A 17,835-nucleotide genomic window follows, 5' to 3' on the forward strand; every position below is an offset into this window, starting at 1 on the left:
AAATATGGCTTCAAAGGTGTCCTCACTCATGGCCTTCCCAAACAAAGTATCTTGGGAAATGAGAAAGTCAGATGAGAGACCTTGAATTCCACCTTTGGTAGTCATATGAGCAACAATATCAGATACATCTATGTGAAGCATATTAGCAATCTCTTGAGAATAAGGAACCCTCTCTAAACCATTGAACGGAAACTGATCCAGAATAGGTATACCCACATGATAGGCATACTCCTCAAGTTTAGGCAAAAGCTGGAAATCCGAAAAAGTGAAGCATCGATACAGAGGATCGTAGGACTGCACCAACACACTCATCAAACTTTCATCCACCTTGGTAGCAAGAATAGACAGAAGCTTCCCATGGTGAGCTTTGAACTCCAAATGCTCTAATACATAAGATGTCAAACTCCTTAACTCTTTCAAGTCGGGTTGTCTGAAACTGTACTTCTTCGTATTCCTTCTTTGCTTATCCATGTCTGAAAAATTGCAAATAGACCTCTTAAGTTCCTTGAAATTTTCATTGTTGATGGTATGAATGCAAATGAATGCATGAGTGCATGGATGCAACAATCACTTTCAAGGATCAAGCAAGTCACACCACACAAAGGTCACGGGATGACTCAAGTCATCATCAATATCAATCATCCATTTTGGTGGATTATGGTTTACACCTTATCAACACCCAAGTTCCATTGATATTGAGGATATACGAGAACGGATCAACCGCGAATCAAGGGTTTGTTGTAAGTCATGAGCATGTAGTCTCGGTTAAGAACCACCCAAAGGGAGTGTACTATGGTTAAACCTCACAATCATGTTCTAAAAAGGTCCCCATAGTCATCATCTCATCTTTCGGATATTATCGGATAAAACGACTACTCGTATTCCAAAAATATTCTTAAGAGAGACTCTTATGAGTGTAGTATCACGTAACAATCGTATCAAATCTTACACTTGAACGACCTTCGCACTACGTCCTAAAATAGGCCAAGATGGGCTAGATAATCTAAGGTCCTTGGCTTCTAAGGTTTATATTGGAAAGAGTAATGCCTAACCACGACTACTCGTGTGACATTATTGATCCCAATAAGACCTCCACCAAGTGAATGGGCTTGCAAGTCAACTTGCTAAGGAATAACTCCACACAAGTCAACAAGACTATGCCATTCTCCTATCATAAGTGCACTCGAGTTCGGGTATAGAACTCATCTCACAAGAAACCACCAAGCATACAAATAATTAATATATCAAGCAATTCATACATTACAAACAATACAATCATCCCAAATTTGCACAAAAATATGTCACCAATAAATACAAACATACAACACACATAAGCAAAAAGTAGGCTAAACCCACTAGGAAAGTTTTTGTTTTGATCCCCAGCAGAGTCGCCACTTTTTATATAGCGGGGATTTTGTTACCTTATGGTTTATTGACTAAACCAAAAGTAAACATAAAATTCGAGTCGCCACCGCACTTTTATTTGTCCAAAGGAAAGGCTAAAAAGCGAATAAAAGCCAAGTAAGAAGTTTTATCAAATCAAAAACTAATAAAAATGTCAGAGATCTAGGTAAGGGGGTTGGTTATGAAATGGGAAGGTTTTACGCACCAAAAATATCCTTAGTACTCTAAGGGAACCTCTTTTTGAAAATGTGTGTTATAGGTTGGTATTTGTGAAAATATGTGCAAATTTGTTGTTTGAATGGATGAACCCATTGCCTACGTGCCATCACAAAGGCAGGATCAAAACCTCGTAGTTCGGGGTAAAAATCTCAAATATTAGTGAGTTGATTTGACCAAAAGCCTTAAGGTCTTTTGTTATCAAAGGGAGAAAACTCAACCTAAACCAACAATCCACCATGTGAGGAGAGCTTCAACATACTAGTGAGGGGTTAACCCTATAATAAGTATGGAAGACTTATAGTCCAATCACTAAGGATAAGGTGAGATTCACATCAACCACTATGATAACTCAAAGCTATGACTAATGTTTATAAAAAAGTTTTAACAAAGGTGGCCATTGGAACCACAAAAACAACTTGAAGTGAGTTGTATTTACAAGTTAGGTTTATTTACAAAATAAAGTCAAAGTTGGATTAGCATTTATTCACAATGAGTATTAAAAAGGTTTTTTTTTAAAAGTCAAAGGCATAAGGCCTAGGTTTCTAATTTGAAAATAATGTCAAAGTTTGCAAGAAAAGATTTTGGCTTCGGTTAGAGTGAGGAGAAGAAGAGAAGGGCTAGTCCTAAAGCAATACAAAGATAAGAGAAGAGATAAAACTCTTGGAGTTCCTTTTCTTGAAATCATAGAGATGATTCAAGATGCTCCTTTCCTTTGGACTTAGCACGCAATCAAGCAATCAAACAATTTAGATTCAAGCTCCTAGGAACTTCATTTGGCTTGTCTCTCTTAACTTGGCTACTCATGACAATGGTCCTCCTTACTACCTCAAGATGGAATCCCTATCACACAAGAGCAAACATCAAAAAGTTCACAACACAATAAGAGGAATGGACAAATAATAGGTTTAGATTAGAAGTCCTTTGAAGTCAACTCTTAGATTTAGCATTCTAAAGGCATGAGGCCTAGTCGCTCTTCAACCAATTTAGCATTCTAAAGGCATGAGGCCTAGTTGCTCTTGAATTTCTTTAAGCATGGGTAAGTCCTAATTCTAAGTCCTTTCTTCTTTTTGCATTAGGTTCACACAAGACAAAAGCAAAACAACCACAAGACAACAATATATTTATGTACAATAATGAGCTCAAATGAGCAAAAGGAAAATGGCATAAACATAAAATATGTGCTCAAGTGAGCAAAATGAAAAGCAATATGAATAAATGAGCAAGAAGTAAATTTCATTAAAGTAAATTGCAAGAAATTAAATGCTCAAATTAAAGTTAGTAATTAGTATGGTTATGTTAGTTTGTCATAAGACAATTTAGCGCTATGTTAAGCAATCGTAAGTGGACTAATGTAGTAGTCACACCTATCTGAGGCCGGTCAATAAAACTATAGGCAAATAAACATAAGTTAGAGACCATGACTAGTAAGCCAAGCTCCTACAACTTGCCATGCCAAAAGAAAAGAGAAAGGCCTTGTATGAACTTTAGGTTTTTTGCTTGACCAAGAAGCAACGTATCTTGGACACAAAGCAACTCACTTGATCTTGGATCAAGTTGAGTTTGATTTGGATCAAAGAAGGTTAAACCTCTCATTTGTCAATACCAACCATAAGACATTAACTCATTGGCCAAAATAAAAGGAAATGAGATGAAGATGAAATAGATGAAAAGAGAAATCAAAGTATCAAATACAATTGGTCAAAAGTGAACCAAATCATCATCAACCAAAGCCAAACAGAAGAAAAATGAAGATTGCAAGTCAACAAGTCAAACATATTTTTTTGGTATTTTTGAATTAAAAATTAAATGCAAAATAAAATGGACAAAATATGGTAAAACCTCAAATTTAATTCGAATCAACTTCAACAAGTCCAATTAAATTCTCATAGGTCTAACATGGTCAAACAAGCTTTGAAAAAAAAATTCAACAATTTTTGAAATCAGAAACTATTTTGAAATAATTAAAAATAATAAAAATAACACAATATGAATTAAAATCTCAAATAAATCTCAAATCAATTAAGAAATTGATGAGACTATTTTTCATTGACTTATCATGATCCATATGTGTTAAGAAAATATTTTTGGATTTTTCAGATATCAAAAACTATTTTAAAATGAATAAAAACTATTAAAAATCAAATAATTCACAAAAAAATATTAAATAAAGTCACAAAAATAATTAAAAATCAAAATATGAAACTAGATTTTTCAAGAATTTTGTTGGCATTAGTCTCATATTTTTTGTGACTTCAAATAAAAAATTTATGAATTTTTGAAAATAAAGTGAATTAAATGAAATTAAAACAGAAATAAGAAAAATAGAAAAATGCGCTGCCATTGGATCACTTCATTAATTGATATGGCAATGATCTGAGGGCTCAAAGGCGCGGTCACACGAAAGACCAAAGTCAAGCGCGCTACATCTGGATTTAAAACAAGTCATAACATTGGAAGGCTGAGATTATAACATTTCATCATGATCCAATGGACCTGAAGGCTTCCACGTGGGGATGGTGGTTGAAACCACCATCTTCTCCGGCCAGACAACCAATTCCGGCCACCACGCGCAGGAAATCAAATGTTAATGAAAATGAAAAACAAAGGTATCAAAATGAAGCTAATGTGATGTATATCACCCCTATAACCATGGATTCTCCTCAAAGTTCCTATTTAAAGAGAAACATGAGCTTGAAGATCATGGTGCTTGATCTGAAGTGGCACGATTTGTAAAATTGAGACCACCACTGGCCTGCCTCATGCACGAGGACTTCAGAAAACAACACAAACCAAAGGAATTCACATTATATTTCAAGATCTGAATAAAAAAAGTTTGGTGATATACCTCTGAATGGAGCTTCAAACAGCACGAATTGTCCAAGCTCTTGATCCAATTTTGATCTAGAAGTGTGATGGTGATGCAAGGTTAAGGAATTAAGCTATGAAGATCAACTAATGATGTTGAACTTCAAGCTTGAAAATTAAATAGAAAATTGAAATTCCTTTAGGTGAGGGTTTGGTTTTCAATCCAGCAGCACTTCATATCTCCTTGTGGTTGAAGAATGAAGCTCAAGGCACCTCTATTTATAGTTATATGTGATGCAATGCCATGTTTGGCTCGTGTGCATGGAATTTGAAATGCTCTTGCATGGACCTGTACAGGCGCATGTGAGGCCCAAGAGTGAAGGGAAATCCATGCTGAGATCAAATGTAAGTGAATTGGACGTGTAATTGGAGCTGTATTTGCTTGCACATGAAGTTTCAAAGTGAGATGCAAAAATGCACATAAACATTAAGCTCTTTGAAACTCACTCATGAAAAGTCCAAAAAATTAATGTGACTAATGGTTGGAAAGCCCTTGAGATGAGGAACAAAAGTCATGTTGGGAAAAAATTCTTTTAGAGTTTGGAAATTTATGAAAACTGGCTGTGAAGTTTTGGGTGCAAAACATGTCTAGGTTCCCTTTGAATTTTTTTTACCAAAATCAAGCATCTTCAAGCCCTTCTGTTTCAGTGATGAAAGCCTCAAATGGAAAAACCTCCAACATAAAAGTTGTAGATATTTTCAAGATAATCAATTTAGTTTTAAATTTTGCATCATTTGGATTTTTCATGAGAAAGTTATGGGCACTTGAAGTTGGACATTTTTCAAATTCAATGACTTAGGTCCAAAGTGACCTATAATGTTTTGTATTATCACATATGTTTATTTTAGGATTATGAAATTTTGTCCAACATAAAATTTTAAGTAGACATCTTAAACCGTCCAATTCATTTGGTATCACCTCAAAATCATAAAAAATAAGGAAGTTAGGTCCTTGGGAAGTTGACCCAAAATTAGGGTTTCAGTCAAAATGACCTATAATGTTTTGAACTGAATTATGACCTTCCATGTTTCAAATGGATTTTTGATGAACATGAAATTTGTTCATATGGTTCTTAAGAACATTGTTTCTCTTGGGGTCATATTCATTTGACAAACACATCAAAAGTTGTATCTCAGTGATCCTCAGTTTAGTTAGATGACTTGACTGGTCAACTTCTCAAGGACAAACTTCAAATCTTGATGAATGAATGATTGAGGATACTCACATAGGCTCATATATGCATAAAATAATGAATTAAATAAATTCCCTTGATTAAATTTGATCATAGGCTGAGGTTGCTTCATGAGCAAGGCACAATCAATGCACAGTTGAATTAGGGTTTCCTTGGGAAACAATCCTCAAGACCCTTGGATTATATCGATAAAATTGGAAAATTGAGAAATTTGGGAGGCATATATGATGATTAGGAGCTTTTTGGACCATTGTCATGCTTTTTCTCATCTTCATCTAGCCACTTCATTGAGCTTAGGAGCCTCTAAGGAGCATTGTGAGCACATGATCACTTGAGCTTCAAAACAAAAGAGTTAGTGACATATTTTTGTGCTTTTGGTTAGTAAAAAAATAAGAAAAGCAATAATATACAATACAAGTATGCTTGGTGGTCTCAAACCACTCACACAAGTCCCACCCTAGGGTAAAGGAGCCACACATGCTATGATCCTTGAGGCAATGCATTGAGCAAATGATATGATGCCATGAGGGATCTTAGGGTCAAAATTAGGGTCTTACACCATGACTTAGGGTCTTGGTTTTGGAAGAAGCTGATAAGGTAGTCGTATAGATGCAACTCCTTCAGATCTACCACTGCTTTGACTATGGTACTGCAGAGGTACTTGCATGTGCAGTCATGGGGGTGCGTACTACATTCAGACCTTGAGGTGTGAACATAATAACCCTTGAATCAATCAGATCTTGTACCTTGTACTTGAGACTTTGACAGTCTTCGGTTGAGTGCCCCATAATGGAATACACACCTGGCATTCACATCATAGTCTAGAGGAAGAGGTGTTGGATGAGCCTTAACTTCCCTTAGCTTTACCAATGAGTGAATAAGCAAGAGAGGGAGAAGTCTATTGTATGACATAGGGACATGATCCATATGCCTCTTTACCTTCTTTTTCTTTCTCTAACCTTGCCGAGCGCAGTTCCCTTGTTGATTAGGATATTAATTATGCCCTAGGTTACTCTATATAGGTTAGGGAATAAGAGATGACTACTGAGATGGAGCCTTTGAAGATCCAGGTTGTGGATGGTGTCCCTGAGGTAACTCCTGATATGGAGTAAAGTTAGGCACACTCTCAGGAGTGATCACTTCTGGTACAACAACTGGCCTATGATAGCTCAATAGTACATTCATGATATATAGGGCACAACTAAACACACTCTTCAATTCGTTGAGTTCCAAGCTCAAAGCCTCATGACTTTCCAGCAACTCGTCCATGGTAAATCGAGACATACTTATGGCTTGAACATATGTCGGGTAATCATCTTGATCATGACAGGTTCTGGATGAAGGCCAAACAACAGTGATTTTTATTGAATAGGTCCGATGAAATGCAATAATGCATGAATGCAACAGGTTTTTATGTTCCTGAAGTAATGCATATGTTGAATGGTGTGATGAAATGGCATGCAACATCATAGATCCAAGGGTTCACAACATCTTGGACAATCTAATGGTGAAACTCAAGGTAGGTTGAAGGTTTATCTCCCTGCAAGAAACAACCATGTCCCCTCACAATGTGAGTACTAAAACTTATGAAGATGCTTAGATTCACGAATCATGAGGCGAAAGTATCTTTATCACCACAAGATGACTTGTGGGTTAACAATACCCTCGAGATGATCTCTCTAAGCGGGGTTTCCCTCAAATTCGAAAGTCGGGGGTTGTCTAAGGTCCTTGGAGTCATGGACCCTCCTTGGAAGAATGGATGTCAGTGCAAACGTGACTCACGTGCCAGCAAAACTCCAAAAAGAATTTATTCCAAGCGGGATGTCCGTGTCTCCCTCTCATGACAACTACGTCCGATAGGTTGACACGAAGTCCCTCCTATCTTATGTATACTTTCTAAGCCTGGGTATTGGGATTTTCTCTCAAGCAATAGATCCAAATCCCACAAAATCATAATAAGATAATATATAACAAGAATGGATAAATAAAGCAAGTAATAACAAAGATAAACATCCAAGAAAAGGATACAGGAAATCTAGGCTTGACTCTCTTAAGGAATATAATCCCTAGCAGAGTCGTCAGCTCGCTGGGAAAGTCCCAACAAGCTGTCTGCATAGCCCCAGCAGAGTCGCCAACTCGCTGGGGAAGTCCCAATAAGCTGTCTGCACATCCCCAGCAGAGTCACCAGCTCGCTGGGGAAGTCCCAACAAGCTGTTTGCATATCCCCAACAGAGTCGGCGGCTAAAGCGCCGTAAAAAATACAGAGTTTCCACCGGATTTTATTTATTCCAAAGGAAACGGAAAATAGCTATAAAACCCCAAATGAGAGAAATGGTCTCGTAACCAAGAGCGGATTCAGAAGTCAGTTATGCAAGGGGAAGGTATTAGCACCCGTCACATCCATGGTACTCCATGGGAACCACTTGCTTTTATCAAATGCATATGGATGTTTGTTTATCTGTAAGTTGCTTGCTATCAAGAATGAGATGAAAGGATAAGGTGGGAGAGAGAATAAGTTTTAAGTTAGTGTGCTCGCCAAGGATTTGGGCTCTTGTGCCTACGTATCCCCATACATGCAATGAGGAAGCTAGAGCTCCGTAGTTCGACTTACAAATAGAACATTTGCTTGGTTGTTTTTACTGAACAGTATTGACATTCGTGTGCTACTATTCACTTTCTCGTATACTCTGTCATGGGAGCGAAAATTATTTGCTTGTTTGCGGTAAAATGGGTACGCTTGGATCACACTCTAACAGTTAAACATTACTTGCTCACACATGGAGGCTTAAGCGTCATTCACGATAGAACGGAAATAACACGTTCTTATTGAAAGATTTTGAATAGAATGCACTAAGGCAAAATATGATTTGATTTGTTGGGGTTGATTTTATGTACGGAGACAAGCTTCAGACCCTTGGATAGATATAGTCAATAGTCCAAGAACTCGGGAGTTGAAAGGACAATGTTATCCTAACCACTCTTTTTCATCCAAAAAAGAGGTTTGAATTGTTAAAAGAGTTTGGCAAGTCTAATCATTGGAACTTAGAGGGCGACAAGTATCTGACCCTTGACTAAGTATGGTCAACAATCAGAGTACTTGGGAATTGAGAGGACAATGGAGTCCTAACTACTCTTTTTCTCCCTCATAGCACCTAGATCTAACTTATTTGAATCATTAGATGTTTTAAGGTGGAAAGTCAAGTGTCGGGTCCTCAGGCTAGGTACGGCCGACAACCCAAGTACTTGAATGTTATGTACAATCACTTATAATCGGGAAAATAGCAAGTGTACTGTTTTTCCAATGTAGTAATAATATGGACGTTTCCCAAATATCGATCTCGAGGACTGCGCAATAATATTGGTTTAAATTGTGATTCAATTAAACAAAAATTGTAGTTTGAAGGTTTGAAATAAATCCGCACTATAATTGAATTAGACAAAATGCGTAATACAACTTTTACACAAATAATAAAATAATGCCAAGGACGGTGTGTGATTATCTCCTGCAATGACCTTGAATGTATATCTCCTCAACCAGTTTAAATATTCATTTACCAGATCTTAAAATTGTTTCCTCCTAAAACCTTAGAGGGAAACCTTTGGTCATTCATTCTAATCTCTAAGTCCTTAGGGAATTATGATGAAACCAAGATTTTTGAAATAACAAGATATAACCAGTAAACATAGGGTATCCCTAGTCCTAGGTGATATCTACTACAATTTAATTATGCAAAAACCTTAACAATTGCAATCCCACAACTTGTTAATCATATAACTATCCTTATTTTTCTGATAACGAAAGCGTTAAAAACATTACACAATTAAATTAAATAACAAACATAAAATTGATGGAATTATGAATTCAGAGTCACTACACGATCAAATCAGGGACACCCCCTGGCATTGGGGGATTTATCCGCTCATATTATTCAAAGAAAATACAACATTTAAATTAGACATTACAAGAGTAATGGGATTCCGTTGATCTTCAATCGCATTAGCTCTTGAAGGACCTCCGTTCTCCGAAACTCTTGATCGTTCCTATCTCAATCGTACTAATTTTTCGTCGTGCAAAAAGTCCCGTTCTCTTTCTCCAAAAGTACCCTAAATAGTTACCGATCAATTAATTGATGTAGCAAATACCCAAAATGCCCTCCGGGATCAGCAATTCTAAAAATCCGGTAAAATTAGAAGATGAGGCGTCCAAGCCAACACTGGCCGTGTCAGGCAACACGGCCGACCATGTTGGCTTATTGCTACTGATTTCCCAACATGCCCATGCCAGGTTTGCTGACACAGGCCGTGTCAGCTTACACGACACCCGTGTCAACCCAATATTTTCCCTCTTTTCATCCTCTTTTCTCCTTCCACTGACATGGGCCGTGTCAGGACACACGAGTGGCCGTGTCAGGAAACACAGGTGGCCGTGTCAGGGCCACTATAATCTCAAAACTTATTCTCTGTGAGTCCGGAACGCCCGATTCCCTTGGCGAGTCTTTGGGCATACTTGCTTGCACCTGAAAACCAACAGAACGACCAAAAGAAAGCATAAAATGTAGTACATTGACGAAAACAAAAAATAATAACCAAACGAGAATGGAAATACGAACATCTAATTTACTTGAGAAAATAATACAAAAGGTAAAACAAAGTGTTACCGACTTCGTGAATTAATGCTGAATGAGTGTCAGAAAACTAGTAGAATTGGTGACCGATCACAACCCCAAACTTATCTCATTGCTTGTCCTCAAGTGATGCTCGGGACAACAGGACGGTCACCCCTAAATTCTTCCAATTCACTTGCCGCAATACTGTCGTGATCTTTCGCGACTCCCTTTTCACTTTTCGTTCACTGTTTTACTCTTCCCGACTTTCGACGTTCCGCCACACTTTCATATCGAAGCACCTCTTAACCTGTAGCTTTTCACACTCTCACCAAATCTCTCAGGGTTTAAGTGTTTACACTCAAAAGGCAGAGCATGCAGAGTCAACTCATCAGTTTGAATAACATATATTTTCATTTCAAATACACACCACACACACTATTCAAGGGCTTTTAAGGTTGTAAAGAGGCTTAGGCACAAGGTGGGAAAAACAAACAAAAAGGGGGAAACTAGTGGTTTAGACTCAGAGTCCTTGTTATCATCCTCATAACTGTGTTCAATCGTTCAACTTAAAGATTTTTGGACACCGTTCTTGTTAGGATTCATTAGTTTCTTTTTTTTCACGTGTTTCTTTGAGCAAGCTTTTTTCCAAACTAAATCTCCTCTAGATAAGTGCTTTATGTTACTTCTCATTTTTTTTCTCTTTTTCTTGAAGTTTCACAATAAAGTTTTTCATCTCATCTTCACTTATCTAGTTCTTGCCGGTGTTCGAACCCCAAACTTAGAATTTTCCACAGATCAATAATCAACAACACTTATTCAAGAAAGGTAAGGGAGTGTTTGGGCTTACGGTTATTTATAGCGGTTCATAACAAAGAAAAGTGGAATATGGATTGAATTGGGTAAACAGAGGGTAATTTTGAATGGTTGGCTGGAAAGGCTCGAGGTTTAAACAAAGAAGTGCCTCAGTATGTATATGTGTGTCTTGAAATTCCAATATCTACTTATGCAAACTCAGAGTGACAAAGACATACCTGAAAAGCTCTCATGATGATAAGTGTTTGGCTTTTTGTGATCATCACCATGTTTGGTATAGCCTACAGGTTTTAAGATACCTCTTAGTGTGATGTAGCTTCGTCTTTGATTCGGGAACAAAGTGTTCTTGTGTCAGTCCAGTGACAAAAAGTTGCGTCCGATTATTCACTTCAGCAGTATCAACTTTTGGGGGTTCCGGGAGAGCAAGTACGAGGTGTATCTTTCATCCACTAGCTACAAGCCTCATCATTCATCCGACACGAATACCCTTGATCTGTAACACATAAAATACCATACACACTAATTAAATAGACAATAAACAATCAGAAAAATGACATAAAAATAATGTTGAAAGTAATAAAGTAATAACCCCCCCCCCCCCCCCCACACACATACATACACACACTTGAACCAAACATTGACCATAATGTTAAATCCACGGTAGAGGGGGAACTCACAAAGCCTCACTGCGGCGTAGGAAATTGCAACATTAACTGTGTCATCAGCGCATGCATCTCATCCATTATTGTCCCTTGACGAGCTTGCTCTATTCCTTGGCATGCCTGCTCCGCTCGGAGATCACCGATCTCAGTCTGTATCCACGACCATTGGTTCGGTGTCATAGATGATGACCCGACACCTGTATACATGGTGTCCCCCTGCGGAGGGACAAACTGCTCTTGCTCCTGCGCATCTTCCTCGTGCTGGTCACCTGCAACAAAAGTGTCAGCATTGTGCTCGTCCATATCATCGTGGACGTCACTCTCATATAACCAATTAGCAGTGTTAGAAATTCTTATCCTCGCAGGGTCAGGAAGTGCCATGATAAACTGGCTAGAACTCATCAAAGCATAATAATCTGATATTTGAGAGATCATACCTTGCTGAACTAGCTTATTCATGTCCATCTTATTCTTACCTGACACTGGTGTCTCATTCAGGGCAGCAGGGTCATATCCAAAATGGTGGGCTATCTGTGTGATTATACCCCCAATGAAGATTCCGCCCTGAGCAGCTCAGTCCACTTTACCGAGGTAGTCAACTGCAAATTCTGCAACACTTACAGCAACCCTATTTTTCATGGCAAACAAAAATAACAGCTCCCTCTGGGTAGCCACACCGGTACTATTACCCCTACCAAAGAGTGTGAAAGCCAGTACCTTATGAGCATAGCGGAAATAGGGGTTCTGAATGCCATATGCTTTAGCACCCTTCGCCACATAATTGGTTCGACCCGTGATGGATAACTAAAAAGTTTTAGCATCAAAGCTATCTGGAATAGCTCCAGGACCATACAGGGGTAAGTGGAGGATCTCACCTAGCTGCTCAACCGTTAACTCATGGTCAATGTTATATAACCTGAAATGCATAGTGCCACCATAATACATCGTGGTACCTGTCCATCCCTTCTTCAGCTTAAACTCAGTAGTACTAAAAAATTCCAAAGTTATGCGCTCAAACGTATGCGCCTCACAGTGCATAAATTCTAGCATGCCTAGCACATGAAACATTCTATCCAATTCTTCAGACATACCCAATTTAGCTAGAGTGTCAGAGTATAAATACCTCGTTGGCGTGATATTACGCTTGACGTGAGACGAATAACGCCTCTCATGCTCTGGGATGTCGAAGATGATGTCGTGAGAATTTGGATGGCGAATGGTCCTCTTCCGAGGCCTTGACGGCTCAACCTCCGTTTGCTTTCCCTTAGAAATTCGTCTAGGCGGCATATTTGGTCCCTGCAAAAATTTTGAGCAAAAATAAAGTATGGAGTTAGGAGAAAAGATTACCGTGTACTTGTAAAGGACGAAAAATGGAGCAACATTCGTGAAGTGAGTCGGCGATTTGGAAGGTTTATGGTGGTAAATGGATGAGTTTTGATGGTGGAGGCTATGAAGTAAAGTGAGAACTAAAGGAGGAAGAAGGAGGGTTAAGTGAGAAAGAGAGACAAAAGTGGAGAAAATATGATTAATAGGATTGATGATAAGTTAATATGGTGGTTATTGGTGAAAAATCCGAGTGGGGACCACACAAATGGAAGTGGAAAAGCCCAAAAATCTGACCCCGTGCTACCTGACACGGGTCGTGTCCCATGACACGGGCGGCAGTGTCAGGGTTCTGTTTTCCACCCTCTACTATAGTAGGGCTGACACGGGCGGCCGTGTCAGCCTACTGGAAACTCCATTCATCCTTATGGGCATGTCCTGACACGGGCCGTGTCAGCTGACACGGGCATCCCGGTCAGGACCCTGTTTTTGCAAAAAACTTCATTTTTCGACATGTCTCTCCTTGCTCTTCTAGCATATTGTATTCTCTTGGTTGAGTTCAAACCTCTCCTTCGTCTTATGCGATTATTGTGCGAATCTGCAAACAGAAAAAGAAATGAAACACACCAAAACAATGAAAATTGTTAGAATTAAACAGCGTGCGTTGCCTCCCACGAAGCGCTTCGTTTAACGTTGCATGGCTCGACGGTCGTCCATTTTATCCTCTGAGATGAACATTGTCTATCAATCCACTCTCTTGCCCTTTGTAATATGGTGTCAATCTTTGATCGTTCACTTTAAAGGTGTCCCCGTTACTTTGATTTTTAAGTTCTATTGCTCCATGGGGAAACACTCTATGAACCAAAAACGGACCGGACCATCTGGATTTCAACTTTCCCGGGAAATGTTTTAACCTGGAATTAAACAAGAGTACCAACTGTCCCTCCACAAACTCCTTTCTCAGGATCCTCTGATCATGCCATTTTTTTGTCTGCTCCTTATAGAGTTTGGCATTCTCATAAGCTTGATTCCTAAACTCTTCTAGCTCATGGAGTTGAATAATTCGGGATTCACCAACTTTGGCAAGACCATAATTTAAGAATCTGGAAGCCCAAAATGCTTTGTGCTCCAACTCGAGTGGCAAGTGGAAAGCTTTACCATAAACTAACTGATAGGGGGACATACCTATAGGTGTTTTGAATGCCGTTCTGTACGCCCATAGTGCATCTTCCAGCTTCATTGCCCAGTCTTTTCGAGATGCGCAAACTGTCTTTTCTAGGATTTGCTTTATTTTCCTGTTGGACACTTCGACCTGGCCACTCGTTTACGGGTGATACGGGGTGGCGATCTTGTGTTTAACATTATATTTCTTCAGCAGATTTTCCATCAGTTTGTTTAAGAAATGAGTACCTTCATCACTGATAAATTCTCTCAGCACTCCAAATCTCGAAAAAATATTGTTCTTCAGAAAAGTCACTACAACTCTAGAATCATTAGTGGTAAATGCCACCGCTTCCACCCACTTTGACACATAGTCCACTACTACCAAGATGTAATTCTTTCCAAATGAAGGTGGAAACGGTCCCATGAAGTCTACTCCCCACACATCAAACAATTCGACTTCCAGTATGGCGTTCTGCGGCATTTGATTCCTCTTAGAAATATTGCTTGTTCTTTGACATTTGTCGCACTCCTTGACTATGTCTTGGACATCTTTGAATAGTGTGGGACAATATAGACCCGACTAAAGGACTTTAGCTGCTGTTCTGTCACCACTAAAGTGTCCTCCATCATCTGAGTCATGACAAGCTCTAAGCACATCCCTTTGTTCCTCCTCCGGGACACATCTTCTAACTAGCCCATCTACTTCTCTCTTGTACAGGAATGGGTCATCCCATAAGTAACCTGCAATCGTGTAAAAACTTTTTCTTCTTGTTAGAATCAAAATCATTAGGGATTATGCCACCTACTAGATAATTCGCATAGTCAGTGAACCAAGGGATACCAATGACAGCTAGGATGTGTTCATTAGTAAACTCATCCTTTATTGGTCTATTGTCTTCCATTTCTTCAATTGGCGACATTCAGACAAATGATCGGCAACAATGTTTTCACATCCCCTTTTTGTCCCTAATTTCCATATCAAATTCTTGGAGGAGCAAGATCCACCTCAGAAGCCTCGACTTAGAATCCTGTTTAGCGAATAAGTATTTCAAAGCAGCGTGTTCAGTATATACAACAACCTTCGATCCTAACAAGTATTGCTGGAATTTGTCAAATGCATAAACCACCGCTAATAACTCCTTCTCAGTAGTTGCATAGTTCATCTGGGCGGGGTTTAGCACATGACTGGCATAGTAAATAACATGTAACAGCTTCTCTCTCTGTTGTCCTAGAACTGCCCCTATAACAATATCACTAGCATCAGACATGAGCTCAAACGGGAGAGACCAATCTGGGGAAATTACAATTGGTGCTGATACTAATTTGTTTTTCAATGTCTCAAAAGCTGTGGCACATTCTTCATCAAACACAAAAGCCTTATCCTTGACCAAAAGAGTGGTCAGCGATTTGGCTATTTTCGAGAAATCTCTTATGAACCTGTGGTAAAAACCCGCGTGTCCTAAGAAACTCCTGATACCTTTTTCGTTAACCGGAGGCGAAAGTTTAGATATCACCTCCACTTTTGCTTGGTCGACTTCAATTCCCTTGTGGAAAATTTTATGACCCAAGACTATTCCTTTTCACACCATGAAATGGCACTTCTCCCAGTTGAGAATCAAATTTGTTTTCTAGAACCTGTCTAAAACAAGAGAAAGGTTAGTTAAACAGTTATCAAACGAAGATCCAAAGACCAAAAAGTCATCCATGAACACTTCCATGTGCTTTTCAAGCATATCAGCGAAAATGGACGTCATGCAATGTTGGAAGGTGGCTGGAGCATTACATAACCCGAATGGCATTCTTCTGTATGCAAATACATCATAAGGACATGTGAATTATGTCTTCTCTTGGTCTTCAGGGGCAACAACAATCTGATTATACCCGGAATATCCATCTAGAAAACAGTAGTAATCATGACCAGCTAGCCTTTCCAACATTTGATCAATGAAGGGCAAAGGGAAGTGGTCTTTTTTGGTCGCGTTGTTTAACCTCCTATAGTCAATACACACTCGCCAACCTATAACTGTCCTTGTAGGGATTAGCTCATTCTTCTCGTTTCTTATGACGGTGGTTCCCCCCTTTTTCGGGACCACATGTATTGGACTCACCCATGGGCTGTCAGATATAGGGTAGATAAGACCCGCGTCTAACAATTTCACCACTTCTTTCCGAACCACTTCTTTCATTGTTGGGTTAAGTCTTCTTTGGGGATGGACCACCAATTTGTGACCGTCTTCCATGAGAATTTTATGCATGCACACTATAGGGCTAATACCTTTCAAGTCCTCAAGTGCCCATCCGATGGCATTCTTGTATTTTTTTAGGACTTGGATGAGTTTCTCTTCTTAGATACTCTTGAGGCTCAAATTTATTATATCTGGGCATTTACCTTCATAATCGAGGAAGACATATTTGAGATTCTCGAGAAGTTGTTTCAACTCCGTCCCCTTCTTGGACTCTTTATTCTCCTCACATGATGGAGGTAGTCGTAAATCTTCCCAACGGTGTGGTCGAGATCCTTTCCAAGGGGGTTGTGCATTCATCATGGCGATCAATTCTAATTCTCTGTTGTCCACTTCCTTATCACCGTAAAAAATGGACAAACTCAACAATTTTTCCAAAGGTAACTGTGGTGCATTCAAAGGACCATCATAAGTAATCACTTGATCTAGAACCTCTATTGTATGACTAGTGCCAATATCATCTTTGTATTTCATGGTGTTTCAAACATCAATTTTTAATTCCTCATCATAAACCTTCAAAGTCATAGTACCTTCCTCTATGTTGATCAAGCATCTTCCAGTATCTAAATAGGGTCTCCCAAGAATGAGAGGAATTTCTTCATCTTCAGGCATTTCTAGAATCACGAAATCCACCGGGAATACAAACTTATCAATCTTCACTAGAACATCTTCAACTATCCCATAAGGTTTCTTAACTGAATGATCACCGAATTGAAGTGTTATCCTGGTATCTTGCATCGCCCCTATGCCTTGTTTCTTGTAAATGGACAACGACATGAGACTCACACTGGCTCCTAAATCAAAAAGAGATTTTTTGAATGACCTATCTCCGATGGTGCAAGGGATAGTGACAGCTCCTCGATCCTTCTTCTTCATTGGAATTTTCATGCCCTGCAAAATAGCACTACAAGTTTCGGTTAGAATAACCGGGTTGGTGTCAATGATACTCCTCTTAGAAATGATGTCCTTCATGAACTCGGCATAGGTAGGCATTTGTTATAGTGCTTCCAAAAGCAGAATGTTGATTTCTAGCTTCTTGAACAACTCTAGGAACTTCTCAAAGTTTTTCTCATGTTGCCCCTTTTTCTTATTTCTGGTGGGAAAGGGAAGCTTAATGACCGGTTTTGGTTCAATGACTTTTTCTTTCACCACTTGTTTAGGTGCAACCAATTCTTCCATTACAACTTCATTTTCCTTGATATCAAGATCTGCTTCAAGTAATTGATCTTCATCTCCAGCTTTCTCCTCAAGGACTTCATGAGATTTACCGCTTCTAGTTGTCACATCACTAACATTATTATGCCATCTGAACTTCAAGATTTTTTATGGAAACAATAGTTTT

General features: G+C 39.0%; 1 protein-coding gene across 1 annotated transcript; it reads right to left on the bottom strand.

Annotated features, from left to right (window-relative positions):
* Positions 1 to 16,973: 16,973 nt before the first annotated feature.
* LOC127094558 (uncharacterized) lies at positions 16,974 to 17,486 on the bottom strand. The gene has a single exon (XM_051033379.1). It carries the CDS (start codon positions 17,484 to 17,486, stop codon positions 16,974 to 16,976), a length of 513 nt encoding a protein of 170 aa, XP_050889336.1.
* Between the last annotated feature and the right edge of the window lie 349 nt (positions 17,487 to 17,835).

Source organism: Lathyrus oleraceus, chromosome 6 (assembly GCF_024323335.1).
Source record: "Lathyrus oleraceus cultivar Zhongwan6 chromosome 6, CAAS_Psat_ZW6_1.0, whole genome shotgun sequence".
Classification (NCBI taxonomy): domain Eukaryota; kingdom Viridiplantae; phylum Streptophyta; class Magnoliopsida; order Fabales; family Fabaceae; genus Lathyrus; species Lathyrus oleraceus.

What these genes read in the sequence shown, in the direction of transcription:
- LOC127094558 (XM_051033379.1), bottom strand. Translation starts at nt 17,486, where the DNA reads ATGCCTACCTATGCCGAGTTCATGAAGGACATCATTTCTAAGAGGAGT.